We start from the raw sequence: 18,235 nt of genomic DNA, 5'->3' as shown, positions 1-18,235 counted from the left end.
CCATCGCCGTATAGACGGCGAATGATGGTTTTTACGTCTACACAAAATGAAAGGATAAGCGCGGGAATTATTGTCAGTCATCGCCGTGGTTACACTGAATGATTCTGGGTCAGTTTTGCACGATTCAACGATTATTTAACTGGTAATTATTGTATGTAAGAGGGCCCTCACCCCTGGAGGGCATTGTGACTGGCACAGAGGGTGTTGGGCATCTGCTATGGTTGTCACTTATGACACTCGGGAGACATGAGGTAAAATGTCTGCAGGTGACGCCAACTGCTTACTGCAGCCAGTCTGTTGTATGTAGGCTGATAACAGCGAACAATGGCTGATAGATAACAGAGACTTCGTCTCCACTATCTTCCAATGACCGGGAGCAAGATGGCGGCGGCTGCCCGGCGGAAGTCCGTCCCGAGTACCCACGAATTCCGTCCGTCATTTCCGGTGAATGGGAGTGACGGGTCAGAAGGCGGAGGGGGAAGATGGCGGCGCCGGAGGAGCGGGAGCTGAGCCAGGAGCAGACCGAGAAGCTGCTGCAGTTTCAGGTAGGGGGCGGTCGGTGCGCGGCAGGCATGGCGGGGGTCGGCGGAGCAGCCCCGGCCCGGCGGTGGGGATGAGATGTGGCCAGGCAGGGGGACGGGGCCGCGGACCGTTGGGCGGTAAGGGAGGACGTGCCGGCGGAGGCGCCATATGCTGCAGCCCGTCCCGCGTAGTGATGCCCCCTAGCGGGCCCCGGGAAAGTTGGGTGAGAAGAAACATGGCGGCCTAGGGGTGATGGGCACAGTGCTGCCGCTGGAGGGCAGGTATTTCCCAGGCATGAAGCCTGTAAGGAGGAGGTCTGGGGGGCTCGCTACGTTGGGGGTACCAGCAGTATGGCGCCGCTCTCTGGGGGTCAGTGGATTATACGTGGTACCATTGTGCAGCGCCACTCTTGTTGACACAGCTGCTGCGGACCGCCGGTCATCCGCTGTCTCACAGAGCGATGGCTGATGGTGGTCCCTGACGTATCGGTCGTAGAGGGGTCTCTGCGCACGGTCATCCACAGGTTCGGATACGAATGGCGGGGACCTCCCAGCGGACGAGCGGTCAACCAGCCAGTGAGCCAATTATCGCTGGCCGCGCTGCCATGGGCTGTATGTACACTGCCGGCAGTCCTGTGTAAAGCTGCCCTTACATGGAACTGCTGTGACTGATGTCCCAACTATGGCGGTTTTGCTTCCAGTCGGGCTCAGATGAGCGTGTGGTCACAGCGGATTACCTGTGTAGGTTTTGCGCACATAAAATGCTGTGCAAATCAGCCATGTTGCCGCTCACATGAAATAAACACACAAAAAACCCTGCAGTGGGTACCATCTTGGCGCGGATTACATGGGCATACATGCCAACATAGTGCTTGGTGGCATTCAGTAAATTACTGCCGTGTCAGTCCAGCCTTGGGCCGGCTCACACAAACGGGTCGGTGTTGGTGGTGAGCCTAGCCCGCGACTACCTGCGCCACTTATTTTCTCGTATTGGGGATGGCCGCCGCAGCTCGCTGCCCCCCCCCCCCCCCCCCCATGCCTTAACAGCACAGCGGAATAAGTTGGCTCTGTACAAATAAGGGTTATGTGCAGTAAAGTGGTTTTCTCTGTGCCTGGCGACGACACGGGCACCCGCAGCGCATATGTAGTGTTAATTATGGCTTCCGGGTCAGACGTCTCTGTTGACATCAATGGAGGCCGACCACGCAGATTCCACGGTAGAATAGTGCAGGCTGTGAATCTTCTTACTCTCTCGAAATATGCAATTCGTATCCGTGAAGGAATAAAATGGATAGTACACGCCTTTCATGGCCTGCGCAGTGCCGGAATCCACAACCCAAATCTATCTGTGTGAACCCGGCCTTACGGGATACCAGCAGAGCAACAGACATTCCCTGCCAGCGCCTGTCCGCTCTCCCTGCCAACGGGCAGCCGCCTCTACAGCTGTCTGTTCACACGCCGGTCATTGCTACAGGTCAGCTAACGGACGGGTGATCCGCTGATCGCCGTCGGTGCCTGCTGTTTCCAGCGATTATTCAGGTGATGATCCCCCGTGTAAAGGCACACTCTGATGCTGGCTCAGTACTGGTCAGACCCCGCTGTGTGCTGGACCCGTGGGGCTGCTGTAGAGTCGTGTTCACACGACAGACCCCCCCTTCCCCCGGCCGCTGCTGTGATGACCCCCTTCTGGAATAGAATACCTCAGTCAGACATGAGAGGGAGCTGATAGCGGATTATTTGCTGTTACTACACACCCATGCAATATACTAGATAACACAGAGCTTTCCTGGCTGCTTCCTGCTTTGCCGCTGGTCTGGCTACCATCAGTACATTGTGATCCCCTGTGGAATCGTGTTATCAGTGCCGGGGAGGACAGGCCCAGCATGCCGGCCCTGCGCTCTACATGTGGAAAGGCCCATTTACACCAGCCAATGATCACTTTAAGCGATTGAGCGATAATCGTTGTGTCTAAATGTGCGCCCATCGTGCACTTTTCGTGCACTGTTAGCTGATCGTTAAATTCAGTCCAACCTAAAAATCGTCCTTTGGCCTCATCAGCAGTGCTCCATGGAGGATTGCTGATAGCATTGTTTCCCGTGGAGAACAAAGGATCTGAGCGCAGATAATAGCCTCGGGCTAGCGGGGGAGGAGTGGGCAAGCAACTGTGCTCTCCGCTCTCGCCTGCCTCCTCTACTGCCCACCTGACTATAGTGCTTACATTGGCTGTGCTCATTCTTTTACTAACTTGTCTAGTCAACCATTTACTTAACCAATATAAGCCAGGCCTTAGTGCAGTCAGTGCCTCCTCCACCGCTCTTACCCCCATCTCCTATACACACCGCCATATTCAAACAGCCCCAGCCGCATTACCAGAACATCTGTGAGCAGGGACAGTACGATACAAGATGCTACCACACACCGCATTAGTCCTCAGAGCAGTATGCGGCACACGTGCGGTCTCAGTGACAGATCGGTCGCACCGCACATACACCATCCCATCACATCCAGCCCCAACCCTCCCCTAGTGTGAACCGTAACACATCCCCTGGTGTCCATCGCTGGCTGCCATGGAAGTGACATCAGCACAACAATCAGCCATGGAAGTGACATCAGCACAACAATCAGCCATGGAAGTGACATCAGCACAACAATCAGCCATGGAAGTGACATCAGCACAACAATCAGCCATGGACGTGACATCAGCACAACAATCAGCCATGGACGTGACATCAGCACAACAATCAGCCATGGACGTGACATCAGCACAACAATCAGCCATGGACGTGACATCAGCACAACAATCAGCCATGGACGTGACATCAGCACAACAATCAGCCATGGACGTGACATCAGCACAACAATCAGCCATGGACGTGACATCAGCACAACAATCAGCCATGGACGTGACATCAGCACAACAATCAGCCATGGAAGTGACATCAGCACAACAATCAGCCATGGACGTGACATCTGCACAACAATCAGCCATGGAAGTGACATCTGCACAACAATCAGCCATGGAAGTGACATCTGCACAACAATCAGCCATGGAAGTGACATCAGCACAACAATCAGCCATGGACGTGACATCAGCACAACAATCAGCCATGGACGTGACATCAGCACAACAATCAGCCATGGACGTGACATCAGCACAACAATCAGCCATGGAAGTGACATCAGCACAACAATCAGCCATGGAAGTGACATCAGCACAACAATCAGCCATGGACGTGACATCAGCACAACAATCAGCCATGGACGTGACATCAGCACAACAATCAGCCATGGACGTGACATCAGCACAACAATCAGCCATGGAAGTGACATCAGCACAACAATCAGCCATGGACGTGACATCTGCACAACAATCAGCCATGGAAGTGACATCTGCACAACAATCAGCCATGGAAGTGACATCAGCACAACAATCAGCCATGGAAGTGACATCAGCACAACAATCAGCCATGGACGTGACATCAGCACAACAATCAGCCATGGACGTGACATCAGCACAACAATCAGCCATGGACGTGACATCAGCACAACAATCAGCCATGGACGTGACATCAGCACAACAATCAGCCATGGACGTGACATCAGCACAACAATCAGCCATGGAAGTGACATCAGCACAACAATCAGCCATGGAAGTGACATCAGCACAACAATCAGCCATCTTCTGACAGCCAGAACGTTCTTATTTTTTTCTTGACGTAATTGTGTGAGGGCTCGTTGTTTGTGGGATGTTCTGTATTGGCGCCATCTTGGAGTGCACATGGCTTTTTGATCGTTTTATATTATCTTTTTTTCTTGAAGATGGGGATGAAAAAAAGCACAGTTTTGACATTGTGTATATTTGTTTTCTGACGACGTTCACAGTATGGAATAAATAATGCGTTACTTTGATGCATCGGACTTTTATGGGCACAGCGATATCATTTTTTTTGTTTTGATGTTTTTTTTTTTTACATTTTTTAAATTGATATGGGAAAGGGTTTCTTTTTTTTTTAAACTTTAATTACCTTTATTTTTTTTCAATTATTGAATTTTTTTTTTAAACTGAATTTTACATGTCTTTTTTTAGGCCCCATACGGGACTTGAACTTGCGGTCATTTGATAGCTCCAGCAGTATAATGTAATACCATAGTATTACATTATACTGTGATTTTAAAGGCAGTCTATTTAGGCATGCCATAGGCAAACTGTAATAGCAGCGCTGGGAGCCTCCTGAAGGCCCATGGCAACCAAACAACAACCCCAGGATCTCATCACAAGGAGGGGCCGTTCAGGACCCTTGAACTCCAATTGGGGCATTTAAATGATGCTGTCAGAATTCACAGTGGCATTTAAAGGGCCAACAGCAGCTATCAGCATGAACACTGATTGTGGCTGTTGTGGGTGGGAGTTGGCGACGTCCGCATTGTACGGCGCGCACAGGATCGACCGCTGATCCAACTTTATTTAAACCCAGGCTGATGTAAATGCATGTGTTGGAGCATTAAGGGGTTAAGTATTGGCTTATTGTATTGGTTGCCATGAATGGTATCTGAATGCTGGGGAAGTAATGAAGGAGTCTCCTGGGTGCTAGCCAATGGTTGAGATTTTACCTGAATACTTCCCTTGTCTTAAAGGGGTATTCTCATCTGAGACGCAGGTCCCACCCTGATACTGCACGGATCTCTAGTTCTTACCCGGATGAAAGCGGTGGTCAGGCCTTACGGAAAAAGCGGAGTAGGCAGCGCTCCACTGCCTCCAGAACCCTGTATTGCAGGAGTTACAGATACGGCGCAGCAGTTCTCCTCCACTTGTTCCATCCTTTGATTGCAGGAAGATGACAGACGTCAGAGTGATGACTTGGCCTCCAGAGCTCGTCTCATCAGCGTCTGAGGAATGTTTTGGAAGAACAAGCCCAATCCGTACCATCTCCTTCACGTCTGAGACTGGCTAAGACAGTGTAGTGATGGCCGCTCGGATGCGTCAGGAAGCCTGGGTCACTGCAGGCAGCGCTGCCGGAATTAGAGATTGCCGTGGGGTCTGAAGAGTTCAGACTTTCCTGGCATATACCATTCTAGTCTCATATGGAAGCACCCCTTTAATTCTTCAAGACATGTAAACATTACCGGCACTGCAGCCACTTCCCCTCCCCCACACACACTCAGCGTCTTGCAGTGTAAACAGAGTAGTAAGTATGGAGGGAGGATTTTATTACTTTGGGCTCCTTACCAAGTCTGTGCAGAACCGTGCGCTTCACCATATGTGCCCTCTAGAAGCGCTGGATGCAGATACAACTGCTGCGAATCCTCGGCCGTCAGACCGGGACCTTCAATTGTGGGCATAAAGATAGTGCAGTCCAACTCCTCTGGTGCTGCTTGTAGGGCGTCTCATCCCAATGCTTTACACTGCAGCTCATTCACACGGCCGTATGCATAAAACTCTGCGGGAGCCGGCTATCGCTGCGTAGGGCAGTGATTGTGCACTGCACATAATGGCATATCTCGCGCGTGCAGTCATGCGCAATGTGACTAGTTTTTGTATTCAGTTCCCCGCTCTGTTGCAGCGTTGCGTATTAAACAGAGCACACACGTAATGGTAATTGTGTATGTGTGGCGTTAATTGCGCACACATAACGCACTGTAAAATAGAACATGTTGGTCTTTTTTTTTTTTTTTATACATGTGTTAAACACAATTAAAAAAAGCTAGTGTGAATTGGTCTGTGAGAATCAATGTATTTTCATTGACTCCGTATTACACACGCGTAATACGTGGTGAAATTCCGTTCGCGTGATTGAGCTCTTGTGTGTATATAAAGCCAGTTTGTGTATGAGGACTTGTTTTCCAACAACTAGGGCTCCTTTTACACTGAAGGAGAACTACGTGATTGTCGTCTGCGCGAGCGAACGGGGGATGTCATCACCAGCTTGTTTGCACTCGTGCGATAGGGTTAGACACATTCAGGGTTGAGGATCGTTCATTTCTCGTTCAGTGAACAAGCGCTGCGTAAGTGGAATGACAAGCGGACGAGTTATTTTCAGTCCTGAATGAGAGGCGAACGATTCTCATTCATGGTTGGCTCGTGTTTAGACTGGGCGCTAATCCTTCTGTCTAAACGCACGTAGTTGAAGCGAGGAAGGTAATTAGCCGGTCATTGCCGACATGTACTGAAAGACACAAGCTTCAAGCAGGTCGGAGCTGGGGGGGTGTATTTTTTATGCCCACTTTCCCGTTCCCACGCTGTTCCCTGGTGAAGTCCGTGTGTGCAGCAGGAAAATCTTGACTCTTTCCAGGCCGCTTTGCGCATGCCCCTGCTCATAGACTTCTATGGGAGGGTGTGGGCACAGCAGTTTGAAAAAAGTCTGCTTTTCAGGCCGTGCGTAAACTTTACCCAGGGACAGCGTGGGAGTGGTTGAGTATAAAAAATACATTGCCGGCTCCCCGTCACCCTGAACACCATAACTGTCGCCAGATATAGGCTGCCTAGACTAGTGACAGAGACCCGGGTTGTATCGCCTCCTCACTTACCATGTTAGGTGCAGGATCTTCTTTTATACCATATTTGTGTTGCAGCGCATGTAGTCAGCAATACTCCTGGGTTATGGTGGTACTCCCCAATGGCAGTGGTCCCACTCGGCAGGATGATGCAAATATTGTTCAGGAATGATTGGAGGAAGATGACAAAGATGTCCGAGTGATGGCCTGGCCTCCAGACTGCCAGATCTCATCGAGCATCTGAGGAACAAGTCCAATCTGTAGAGACCCCACCTCACAACTACAGGACATGAGGGCTCTGCTGATAATGTGTGTGTGCCAGTTGGCACAGGACACCTTCAGAGGTCTTGTGTGGTCCATGCCTTGACAGTTCCCAGCTGGTTTGGTGGCACCATGGGCACCTACAACATACTAAGCAGTTGGTTTAATGTTATGACTGTAAGTATATGTATAAATAATTTCTTGAACCACCCAGTGGCGATACAATGGAGTCTCATCCGCTGCCACAGGTTTTCTGTACAGAGTGACTGGCGCTATAACTTTGTAAAGTTGTTGTTTGTATGATTTGTGCAGGACCTGACAGGAATAGAGTCGATGGACCAATGTCGCCAAACTCTGCAACAGCACAACTGGAACATAGAGGTATGTATCTGCTGGCTGCTGATGGCAGTGGATGCTACCTCACCGGCCATTTGTTTCCACACTCTAGTTCTACAATTCACTATGGTGTTCTTCCCTTGCTATTTAGGCAGCTGTTCAGGACAGACTAAATGAACAGGAAGGAGTCCCCAGTGTCTTTAACACGGCACCCAGCCGGCCATTGCAAGTGAATACTGCAGACCACAGAGTATATAGTTATGTGGTGTCTAGGCCACAACCACGGGTGAGTATATAGCACCGTCTTACAGCAGTCTGCTCTTCCTTGTGTGCAGCTATATAATGCAGCCTTCTCTTGTTCAGGGGCTTCTAGGATGGGGTTACTACCTGATCATGCTTCCATTCCGCATCACATACTACACGCTGCTTGATATATTTAGGTAAGTGACAACATTCACCTGCTTATTCACTTTGATCGAGGAACTTTCGCACGACTCTGCTTCTTTTTTTAGGTTTGCTCTTCGCTTCATTCGACCAGACCCACGCAGCCGCGTCACTGACCCAGTTGGGGACATAGTCTCCTTTATACAGATGTTTGAAGAGAAATATGGCAGAACACACCCTGTTTTTTATCAGGGGACCTATAGCCAGGTAATGTACATATGTGTTGGGATAAAGCAGAATAGGCATATTATCATACACATCATCACTATGAATATGTCTAAAGCACCTTGCAGAGTCCCCTAGCACTTTTGTTGGAGCTGTAAGTTTGGGTCTCAGCACTTGGACCTCCATCAAGGGAGATTTCTTACATGTTTCTGGGACATGTCAGAGTTTCTCTGTGATTGGAGACGGTATACTCTCTGATGTAACAGTCTGGACAGTGTTGTCTGGTTATGCTATTTCTTATTTTGGGCTATGCTTGCATCTGTTTGGAGACTCCATCACAAGTTTTGTCATCTTTGACAAACACGGTGCTTGCAGCGCTGTTTCCCATCATTGTGATAGACAAATCTCCCTGCTGGTCAGTGGGTTTTGTTGGGTGCCTTTGCCATTCACTGTTCTATGGATTCAACACGGACGTGTTTTTTGTTTTAAAGCCCAACTACACTGTCTTTAATCTATTTAACGTATGGACTTCAGAAGTGTGTCCCAGCTGGACTGTGCGGGTCTCTGTACCCAAACATCTTACGCATGTATGATGCTCTGAGTTTGGGTCCAGAGACCCACACAGTCAAGTTGGGACATTTCGAAGTCTGTACGTTAAATGGAAGCAACAGTGTCTGAACTGTGAAACGCCACCATAAATGTGAAAAGAGCCTTAGGGCAAGCCTCATATCAGATCCCCTTCAGTGGCTCTGTGGTCCTGTCCATCTTTGCCTTGAAAGGAAAGAAACCAACTTTTTCCCCGTGCCATGGCCCTTATACAAGTGGATCCCAGTGCTGTCCAATTAATTTCAATGGTGATGTTGTACTGCGGTTAGCGCTAAAAAACGTACCGTGTGATTGCAGCCTTAACATTGACATAGCCGTATAAGGACTGGTTTTTTTTGGCAGGGTGGGTGGGAGATGACAAGTTGTATTTTTTTTTAATGGTACCACTCTGGAATACCATTAAAAACTAAGTGCTAACTTTCTTATTTGGATCAGCAAAATTACTTAATTCCCAAGTTTATATAAATGTGTTATTTTTTACTACTCCTTGTATAATAACACATTTTTAAAGGAAAACAATTGAATCGCTGCATTCTAAGACCCATAACATTTTCACCTTTCTGGCAAACAAGCTATGTGAAGACTTGTTTTTGCAGAGTTTTAGCTTTATTGGTACCTATTTGGGATACATGTAACTTTTTTAAATTGCATTTTTTGTGTTTTTGGGGAAGGAAACAGAAGAAAAATAGCAACTCTGGTATTCCTTTTAAATGTATTTTTACGACTTTTACCATGTGCCATACATTCAAATATTTTCATTGTCTGGGTCATTACAAATGAGGCAGTGCATGTTATGTGTTGCATTTTAAGAAAAAAAATTGGGGCTATTTTATCCATTTAAAAAGTGTTTTTTGTGTGGGGAAAAATGCATATTTTTTTTCTTACACTTAAACATTATTGAACTTTTTGGATGCTAATTTTTAGTCCCTCCAGGGGGGCTTGAAGATGCGATCGTTTGATTGCAAGAATACTATGTATTGCATTCTACTAAGCCTATGACAGCAGCCTATTGGACTCTGCAGGAGGCAAGGCCTAATAGGCTGAGTTACATGGCAGACATGGAGGCCTTTGTCAGGCTTCCTCTTGCCAGTGGGTGGCAAGAGCCTCTTCCGCCTGTCCTCTCCTTACATGCTGCAGTTGCTATTGTGGCATGTAAGTGGTTAAGCTGACGGGCTCTGAGGTTTCTCTGCTACTGGTGGTTAGAGCAGGAGTCTGGCTGTCAGTAGTCGGCCAAGCCACTGCCTTAAAAAAATGTGCAAGCTAGAAGTCCATTTCTGAGGTCAGAAAAAGACATAGTGGCTGTCACTAAGCGGTTAATGAACAAAAACTGATTTGTAGTATAATTTTTACTCTGTGGTTATGGTTTTGGGCTCTGATAATGGGGAAGGCAATGTCAGCACTTGAGTATACTGTGACAAAGGGAGGCTTCACCATGTGGCCTGGAGAGCCCATTGCTGTGCTGTAGGTTTCCATGTAATGCATGCTTTTCTTTTTCACCCCTTTGTAGGCGCTTAATGATGCCAAACAGGAGCTGCGCTTCTTACTAGTATATCTGCATGGGGAAGACCATCAGGATTCTGATGAATTTTGCAGGCGAGTGCTGCTCTGTTTCACATATTTGTTGTCACAGGACATTATGGTCTTATAGTTAATATTGTTTTCCCTCTAGGAACACACTCTGTACAACAGAAGTCACTCAGTTCGTCAATAGCAGGATGCTGTTTTGGGCTTGCTCCACCAACAAGCCAGAGGGATTCAGAGGTCAGTTACATAAGGGTGTAAATGTGGATGTAACACGTGTAATGTCATACTAACAAGCATCTTATTTGCTGTTAAATAAGTTTCCCAGGCTCTACGTGAGAACACTTACCCATTTCTTGCCATGATAATGCTGAAGGACCGCAGGATGACTGTTGTTGGTAGGCTGGAAGGGTTAATTCAACCACAGGACTTAATAAATCAACTGACGTTTATAATGGAGGCCAACCAGACTTATCTGGTATCTGAGAGACTAGAACGGTGAGTTATAGATAGCACAAGGGGGCGATTTATGAAATAAATGACTTAGTTTTCCCTAGCAACCAATCACAGCGCGGCTTTCATTTTGTATTCTGCTTTGGTAAAATGCAAGCTGCGCTATGATTGGTTGCTAGGGGCCAACGAAGACAGTTTCATAAATCTGCCCCGTTGTCTTTTGTTGATGTTGAAGGTTTAATAGTGTAATATAGTGACATGATACAGCTAAAGTGCAATATATTGTTTTTTTCTATATAATAGTAAGCAAGGCATGATGTCCACGGGCACGCACGGATTATGAGTGTGGAATACTGCGGCGGATTCCTGCCGTGTCTGCAGACACGAAGCAAAAAATACATTTACACACATGTCCGAACGCGGCGCGGCTCTCCTCCGTCGTGGTTGAATCTTCCTTCTTCTGCATGGCGGATTCGCTTGCATGCAACGTGCCATTTTTCAAATCTCCTGCTTTCCCACAGATCCGCGGCACGTCTGCAGTGTCGCCTGCGGGCATGCAGCGGATTGCTTCCATTGACTTCAATGGAAGCCGTCCCTGCGGGATCTGCAGAAAAATGAAGCATGTTGCGTTCTTTTTTCTGCATTCGATGCGCACACTGGGGAAAAAATGACATCCCCAGGTATTTAAATACCTGCGGATGCCCAATAATAGTCTATGGGCATATTGAACTATGGATCATCCGTGCGGGTGACGCACACGGATTCCGCAATTCAAGTTATGCCCATGGACATGAAGCCTAAACGTTGTTGGATCGCAATGATGGCAGATTAGAGGATTTAGTAGTGTAGTGTGAAACTTTTCACTTTAGTCTCTGTATCCTATAGTCACCATGTGGACTGATGTGAATAGTGATCAAGAAGCGGAAGCCTATAGCTCCAACTAGTTATTAAAAAGTTTCAGGATTTTTACTCTGGCTGTAAAGAGCTTTTAAAGTGAGTATTATGGAAGTTATCTTTTAAAGAGGACGTCCACCAACAATGAAGCACTTGTAGGGAGGAGGGTGATGATAGGGCTGGATAGGTATACATAACTCATTTTCATTTTAGCTAGGTCCCTTGATTAAATGTTTTCTTCTGTTTTTGAGTAAATCACATGATTTTGTGAAAGCAATTTACAACTTTTTCAAATGTCAGCAGCCACAAGGCCTTCACTGAAAGGCAATACCATGTGTGTGGGTGTAATTACGCACTACATATATACACCGTATGGATGAATATTATATATTCTCAACACTTGGCTAGATAGGCATGTCAGCTTGAAAGCTACAGGATGTGCTAATGAGCCTATGTGATAAACCTAATAAGTGAGGAGTATAGCAGTAAATAGACGATACACACTGGGGGGCGCAGCCAGGCTAACACTTCCATGTAAAAGTAAAGATTGCTCTAAAAGTCTCATGTGTTTAATGATGGCCTCCAGGGCAAAGGAAAGGAAAAGTGGCTGCGCTCCGACACTATATGTCTTGTGGTCTTTTCTGAGTTAGTCAAAAATTCTGAAGGGGGCAGTAAATAGTTAAAAATGGCAGACTCAAGTCATACTCATTGCTCTATTCCCCATGTGTTTTCATTACATTACAGCTGTTTCGTATATACAGGTGACTGCTGCAGCCAATTATTGCCCTTGTGCTGCTTTAGCACAATCGAGAATCTCGCGCGAGATTTGTGCTTTGAGAACGCACAAATGTCAGATGAATATGGACCCCGTTCTTTTGAATGGAGTCATATACATGAGCAATGTCTTATGCACCGCAGGAAAAAAATGCTGCATGTTCTATCATTTCGTGTTCCTCGGTACGCATCACACATTGATTTCAATGGGACCTTTAATGCCATGCGATGTGCATTAGAGGTTTTTCATTGAAATCAATGGGAATCCCTTCCGATCCTCTATCGCGTGTGAGAGGATCAGAATTTCATAGATGTGATGCAAGGCGTTTTTTTTTTTGCCTGGAAATTGCCACGCATCTGCTAGTAAATCGCACGTTCACGAGCGCAATGGCGGGCAGAGTTTCTCTCTCCAATATCACGCTCACCCGTGTGTAGGTAGCCTTAGAGGTATATGGTCGTGTGTATTTTGACACATCATGCTGCAGTTTGTAAACACCACCGCATGTTTAACCATTTACTGCCCCTCCAGAATTTTTAATTTTCACCTTTAAAAACACAAGATACATCTTTTGGTTTTATTTGCTCTAGAGATCAAATGCTAGACTTTATAGAGAGAATCACTTGTTGGATGTTTAAGGTGTATGTTAAAAAATGAAGCCATAGACTTTTATTTGGTTTTGACCCCTGTTCATTTTCAGGGAAGAGAGGAACCAGACGCAGGTGCTGAGACAACAGCAGGATGAGGCGTATCTGGCATCTCTCCGTGCTGACCAAGAGAAGGAACGTAAGAGAAGAGAAAAACAGGAGCAGAAGAGGCGGGAGGAAGAGGAAGCACAACTACGACTGCAGGCAGAGGAGAGGAAAAAAAGGGTGAGAGTCCATTAGAGTCGGTGACCAGAACCTTATTGTCAGACAGATGCATCTTCAAGGGTCACTGTCAATTTAAAAGTTTATAGCGCAGGATATGGAAACACCCCCCCCCCCCCCTCTTCACCTTCTCACAAAGAATAATGGGGCTGAATTTAATCGCAATAATTCCAAAATGATGGAAACAAAACTCTTAACAAAATTTGTGTGAGAGGTGCTGTATTTTAGGTCAGTGGAGGCAGCACAGTGGCTTTTGTCACTTCACCCCTATAAAGTGCGGCTTCAAAAATGAAACTCCAAATGAGAACAGCCATGGTGACCCCTCTCACGTTATAGAGGATAGGTACTCGTATATGGACCCCTACATTACATGCAAAAGTCCAATTCTAAATGTACCTTCTTTAACAGAACCTCCAAGAAGAGAAGGAACGCAGGTCCGAGGGTCTCCCTGCAGAACCGGAACAGGACCATCCTGACAGTCTGAAAATAATTTTCAAGATGCCAAATGACACCAGAGTGGAGCGAAGGTTTCTCTTCACGCAGTCCCTTTCAGTAAGTTTCCTTGCCTAATAAAGTGCTTTGTATTCTAACCATATTTAACCCCTGTCTGTGCAATTAGGATGTATATAGATGGCTGCAGTATATACTGTGTATGGAGTGGGCTTGGGAGTCGAGCTTGCTGTATGCATTTCTGTTGTTGGCTGTCTTTCACAGCTGACACGTACCTACAACAGCTGCTATCAGGGATAACTTTGATCGCGGCTGTTAACTTTTAGAATGCTGCTGTCAATTCTGAAGCACCCTCACAATAAAATCATGGGCTGCCATCCATGTGTATTGAGCCTGGGGCCTTCTGAAAGGCTCCCATGACTGTTTGCCTATTCAGTTGTGCCTGTGGTCAGAAACGCTATCTTTTCTCCTGAAAGAGAGCACCTAGACGGTGAGTAAGGAGACTGAAATGTCCATTCATGCTCCTTTGGGTAATATGCAAATAAGGGAGATGGAATAAAACCCGTCCCAGGCCTCTCAATAGCAAAGCCAGACTCCTACTGTACACTGAAGGGCAAACACCCTGAAACAGCTGTATGTATATGGAGTCTGGCTTTGCTTTTAATTTCCAGTCATTGTTACAAGGCTTGTATAAAAAGTCTGACTTTGGCTTGAAGGAATGCGGCCTTCCAATAGGTGGCACTGTGGAGGATTTATTCCATCTCCCTTATTTGCAGTTGTGCCTGTGAGACGTCTTAATAAGATGCCTGATACAATATATTGCATTATACTGTATTTTATGAGCAATCAAATTATCATGTTCAAGTCCCCTATGATGACTACAAAAAATACACAGATTAAAAATAATAAACAATTAGAAGCTTAATAATCCCTCCTTTTTCCCAGTTGTCTCTTCAAAAAATAAAGTCAATACTTGTTCGCTGTGTAAAAGTCCAATTTATTAAATGATTACATTAATGCTGCAAGGTGAATGCCATCAGAAAAAAAATACGCAAAGCCAGAACTGCGCTTTTTTTGGTTACCCTGTCTCTAAGAGAAATAAGTAAACAGTAATCAAAAATTGTATGTACCCCAAAATGGTGTAAAAAAAAAAAACAGATTGTGGTGCAAAAAAGAAACAAAAAAACAGCCCACACAGCTGCATAGGTGGAAAAATTAGATGTGCAGGGGTTAAAAGATGGCGACAAATTACACCTTTTCTAAAAGATGTTTTTTAAAGTAGTACTACATAAAAAACACCTCTAGATTTGGTATCTCCCTATCGAAATCCTAGTGACCTACAGAATGAAGTCATTTTTTACTGCACCATGAACACAATTAAAACAACCTTCCTCCTCCAAAAGGCAGGGTTGCAGTTTTTCCCACTTAGAAATGCTTAAACATTTTCCAATCCATTAGATGATATCATTTGAAAAATACAAATCATCTTGCCAAAAATCAAGCCCTCCTGTAGCTATGCCACCGGAAAATTAAAAATGTTACAATTTTTTTTTTTTAAATTGGGGATGGCATACCAAAACTGCAAAATGTGACCTTGAAACTTGTGGGGCATCAGTGACCCTTGGTCATGAAAGGGTTAAATAAACACTGGGCTAGCCATGATGGGTTTTTTTTTCTCTGCACACCAATGAAAAACACAGATAACCGGTTAACAATTCTCATTTCCTTTTATTTCAGGTGATTCATGATTTTCTCTTCTCCTTGAAAGAGACTCCAGAACATTTCCAGATAGTGGTGAATTTCCCCCGGAGGGTGTTGCCGTGTCTTCCCACTGAGGAAGTCCCTGTGCCTCCCACTCTCCAAGAGGCTGGACTTAGTCGATCACAGCTTCTCTTTGTACAGGATCTCACGGACGAATGATAAATATCTATTTTTATTCCCCCCAAGGATATTTGGGGAAAAGAAGGAAAATAAAAAAAAAATATTAAAAACCTAAAACTGCAGGTAGGGAGGAATGAGAGACACCCGTTCTCATTAAAACATTATTTTTTTTAAATAATTGCTGCTACTGACTTTGGATCTTGGCATCTTTGCCCAGGTAAGGGTGGGAAGGTAGCATGTAGCAGTGAGTTCTTTCCCCATTGGAAGGGGATGAAGGCCAGATGACTAGGAGCCTAAGATGCAGGGCGATGTTGCAGGGTTCTTTTTGGTGTTTTTCCAAGTGACAAACTTTTTGACTTGCAGGAGAGGTCTGCAGAGCATGACCTAGCATTCTTCTCCACTCCGGCAATGGAAGAACCATCTCTACAGAGTTGACATCCACAACAGTCCCCATGACAGGTTTTGTGGGATCACACGAGCTGTCATTTTGTCTGAGGAACAAGAGGAAAGTGCTTTCCTCACTGTGTATAAAGATTTTTTTTTTTTTTTTAAATCTACCCTTTCTTCCTTCATTGCTTTCTAAAAGACCAAAGGAGCGAGATCGGCAGCTGTCTTTGACACACCAGGATTTTCAGTGGATCCAATTTTTGAATAGTATGTGTGAGGGATTTGGCTATGAAGGGGTCATGGTAGTTGCCAATCCCCCCTGTAGTGTAATAAAGGCAATATATAGCGACTGGTCTCCCTGCTTAGATGCCTTCTTGTCACTAGCATACTGTATGTTCCAACTGGTCTATATTCCAGATTATAATTTATTCCAGATATAAATTAAAAACATTTTAGAGTTTCTCTGTGTGATAACTTTATGTTGAATACGGCCAGTTCCTGTGATCCGTCATCCTGAAGCATGTTCCAGCTCAGTAAAAGGGGGATCTGTTGTTTTTTTATTTTTTTTATTTTGTTGTTAATTTAACTAGTCATTCCAATTATATATTTTTTTCTACATGCACAAGCACTCCATTCATTTTCTTTAAAGATATCCCTATGAATATGCAGGGGCGAGAGACTTCTGGATCTACATCAAGTGCTACTTATCTGAAGAACTCCAATATGACTGAAACTCTTAGGATCTGACACAGAGCAGTTTGCGGAATGCAGTTAGGATCTGCTGCTTCTAAGGAAAGTGCAGGCAGGGGCTTTAAACTCATGATGGGCAGTTGTGGTTTACACTTCCTCGAATACTGCATGTCTACTGGAAACTAGACCAAAAACTGATGAAAAAACACGGTTTTAGGTCCATTTAAATTCATCTTTCGGTAAGTCTTGCACAGCATGTGGAGCTCTACATTACCGAAAAGTTCTACTGCCCTGAATGCTCCCATTTCAGATATTACCTTCAGTCCTCAACCGTTGTAACATTCACTGTATTGCCTACCAAGGTGTTGATGCTAGTGCTGCTCTATATTTTAACCACTTAAAAACGCGACCCTTTCCCCCCCCGCATTTTCCTTTTTTCTCCCCCCTTTTAAAAAATTGCAACTCCTTTATTTATCCATCGACGTCGCTGTATGAGGGCTTTTTTTTGGGATGAGTTGTGTTTTTCAATGGTGCTATTTAATGTACCATATAATGTACTAAAAAACCTTTTAAAAATATTAAGTGGAGGAAAATGGAAAAAACAAACAAACACATTCCGCCATCTTTCAGTGCGTCTTGTTTCTACGGCGCACAAACTGCAACAAAAGTGACATAATAACTTTATTCTTTGGGTCAGTACGATTACTACGATAACAAACTTGTATAGTTTTTTTATTTTTTTTTTGCTGTACTACTTTTAGCTTTTTTCAGAGGCATTTCATTTTTGAAAAATTATTTTCTGAGCGCAATTGCTTTTATTTTTCCGTCGACATAGTTGTCCGAGGGCTCATTTTTTTTGCGGGATGTCCTGTAGTTTACGTTGGTGCCATCTTTAAATACATTTGACCTTTTTTTTTTTTTTTTTGCTTTTATTGCATTTTTTTCTGGAAGACATGGTGAGCAAAAAAGTGCACTTTTGGCGTTTATTTTTTTCGGATGACTTTCACCATGTGGAGTTAATGCGTTACTTTGATAGATCGGACTTTTGCAGACGCAGCAATAACATATTTTTTTGTTCTATTATTTAGACCCTTTTATTACAAATATAGCAAATGGGTTTTTCGTGGGGTTTCTTTGAACTTTTATAACTTTTTTTTTTTTTTATTTGGTAAAACTTTATTATTATGATTTTTAGTCCCCACAGGGCACAACTAGCAATGCTTTGATCGCTCCTGTAGTATGATGTAATGCCATAGCCATTGGGGGATTTAAATGCCGCTGTCAGAACGGACAGCAGCATTTAAAGGGTTAATAGCGCCGATCAGCCACGTGGCTGATTTCAGCTATTGCCGGCGGTTGTCGGCTGTAATAAACATCTCGCTCCAGCGCTATATGAAGAGAGGTCGTCCTGCGATCTCTCTTCATGCATACCCTGACACTATAGGACCTAAGTATGTGCCCTATAATGGGAAGGGGTTTAGATGGGGCTTAGA

The 18,235-nt window shown here is 45.1% G+C and overlaps 1 protein-coding gene across 1 annotated transcript; it reads left to right on the top strand.

Annotated features, from left to right (window-relative positions):
- The first annotated feature begins 448 nt into the window (after positions 1 to 448).
- FAF2 (Fas associated factor family member 2) lies at positions 449 to 16,512 on the top strand. Its single transcript, XM_066591349.1, has 11 exons — positions 449 to 545; positions 7,587 to 7,655; positions 7,762 to 7,896; positions 7,974 to 8,050; positions 8,123 to 8,261; positions 10,333 to 10,418; positions 10,495 to 10,586; positions 10,667 to 10,844; positions 13,166 to 13,337; positions 13,743 to 13,886; positions 15,522 to 16,512. The coding sequence occupies exons 1-11, from the start codon at positions 483 to 485 to the stop codon at positions 15,702 to 15,704; spliced, it is 1,338 nt and encodes a 445-aa protein (XP_066447446.1). The 5' UTR covers positions 449 to 482; the 3' UTR covers positions 15,705 to 16,512.
- The last annotated feature ends 1,723 nt before the right edge of the window (positions 16,513 to 18,235 follow it).

Source organism: Eleutherodactylus coqui, chromosome 2 (genome assembly GCF_035609145.1).
Source record: "Eleutherodactylus coqui strain aEleCoq1 chromosome 2, aEleCoq1.hap1, whole genome shotgun sequence".
Lineage (NCBI taxonomy): Eukaryota > Metazoa > Chordata > Amphibia > Anura > Eleutherodactylidae > Eleutherodactylus > Eleutherodactylus coqui.
Note: the sequence above shows the minus strand (reverse complement) of the source record. Positions and strands in the feature narration are given on the sequence as shown.

What these genes read in the sequence shown, in the direction of transcription:
- FAF2 (XM_066591349.1), top strand. Translation starts at nt 483, where the DNA reads ATGGCGGCGCCGGAGGAGCGGGAGCTGAGCCAGGAGCAGACCGAGAAG. An exon ending in TGTCTAGGCCACAACCACGG is followed by an intron (nt 7,897 to 7,973) that starts GTGAGTATATAG and finishes TCTCTTGTTCAG; the next exon opens with GGGCTTCTAGGATGGGGTTA. An exon ending in ATCAGGGGACCTATAGCCAG is followed by an intron (nt 8,262 to 10,332) that starts GTAATGTACATA and finishes ACCCCTTTGTAG; the next exon opens with GCGCTTAATGATGCCAAACA.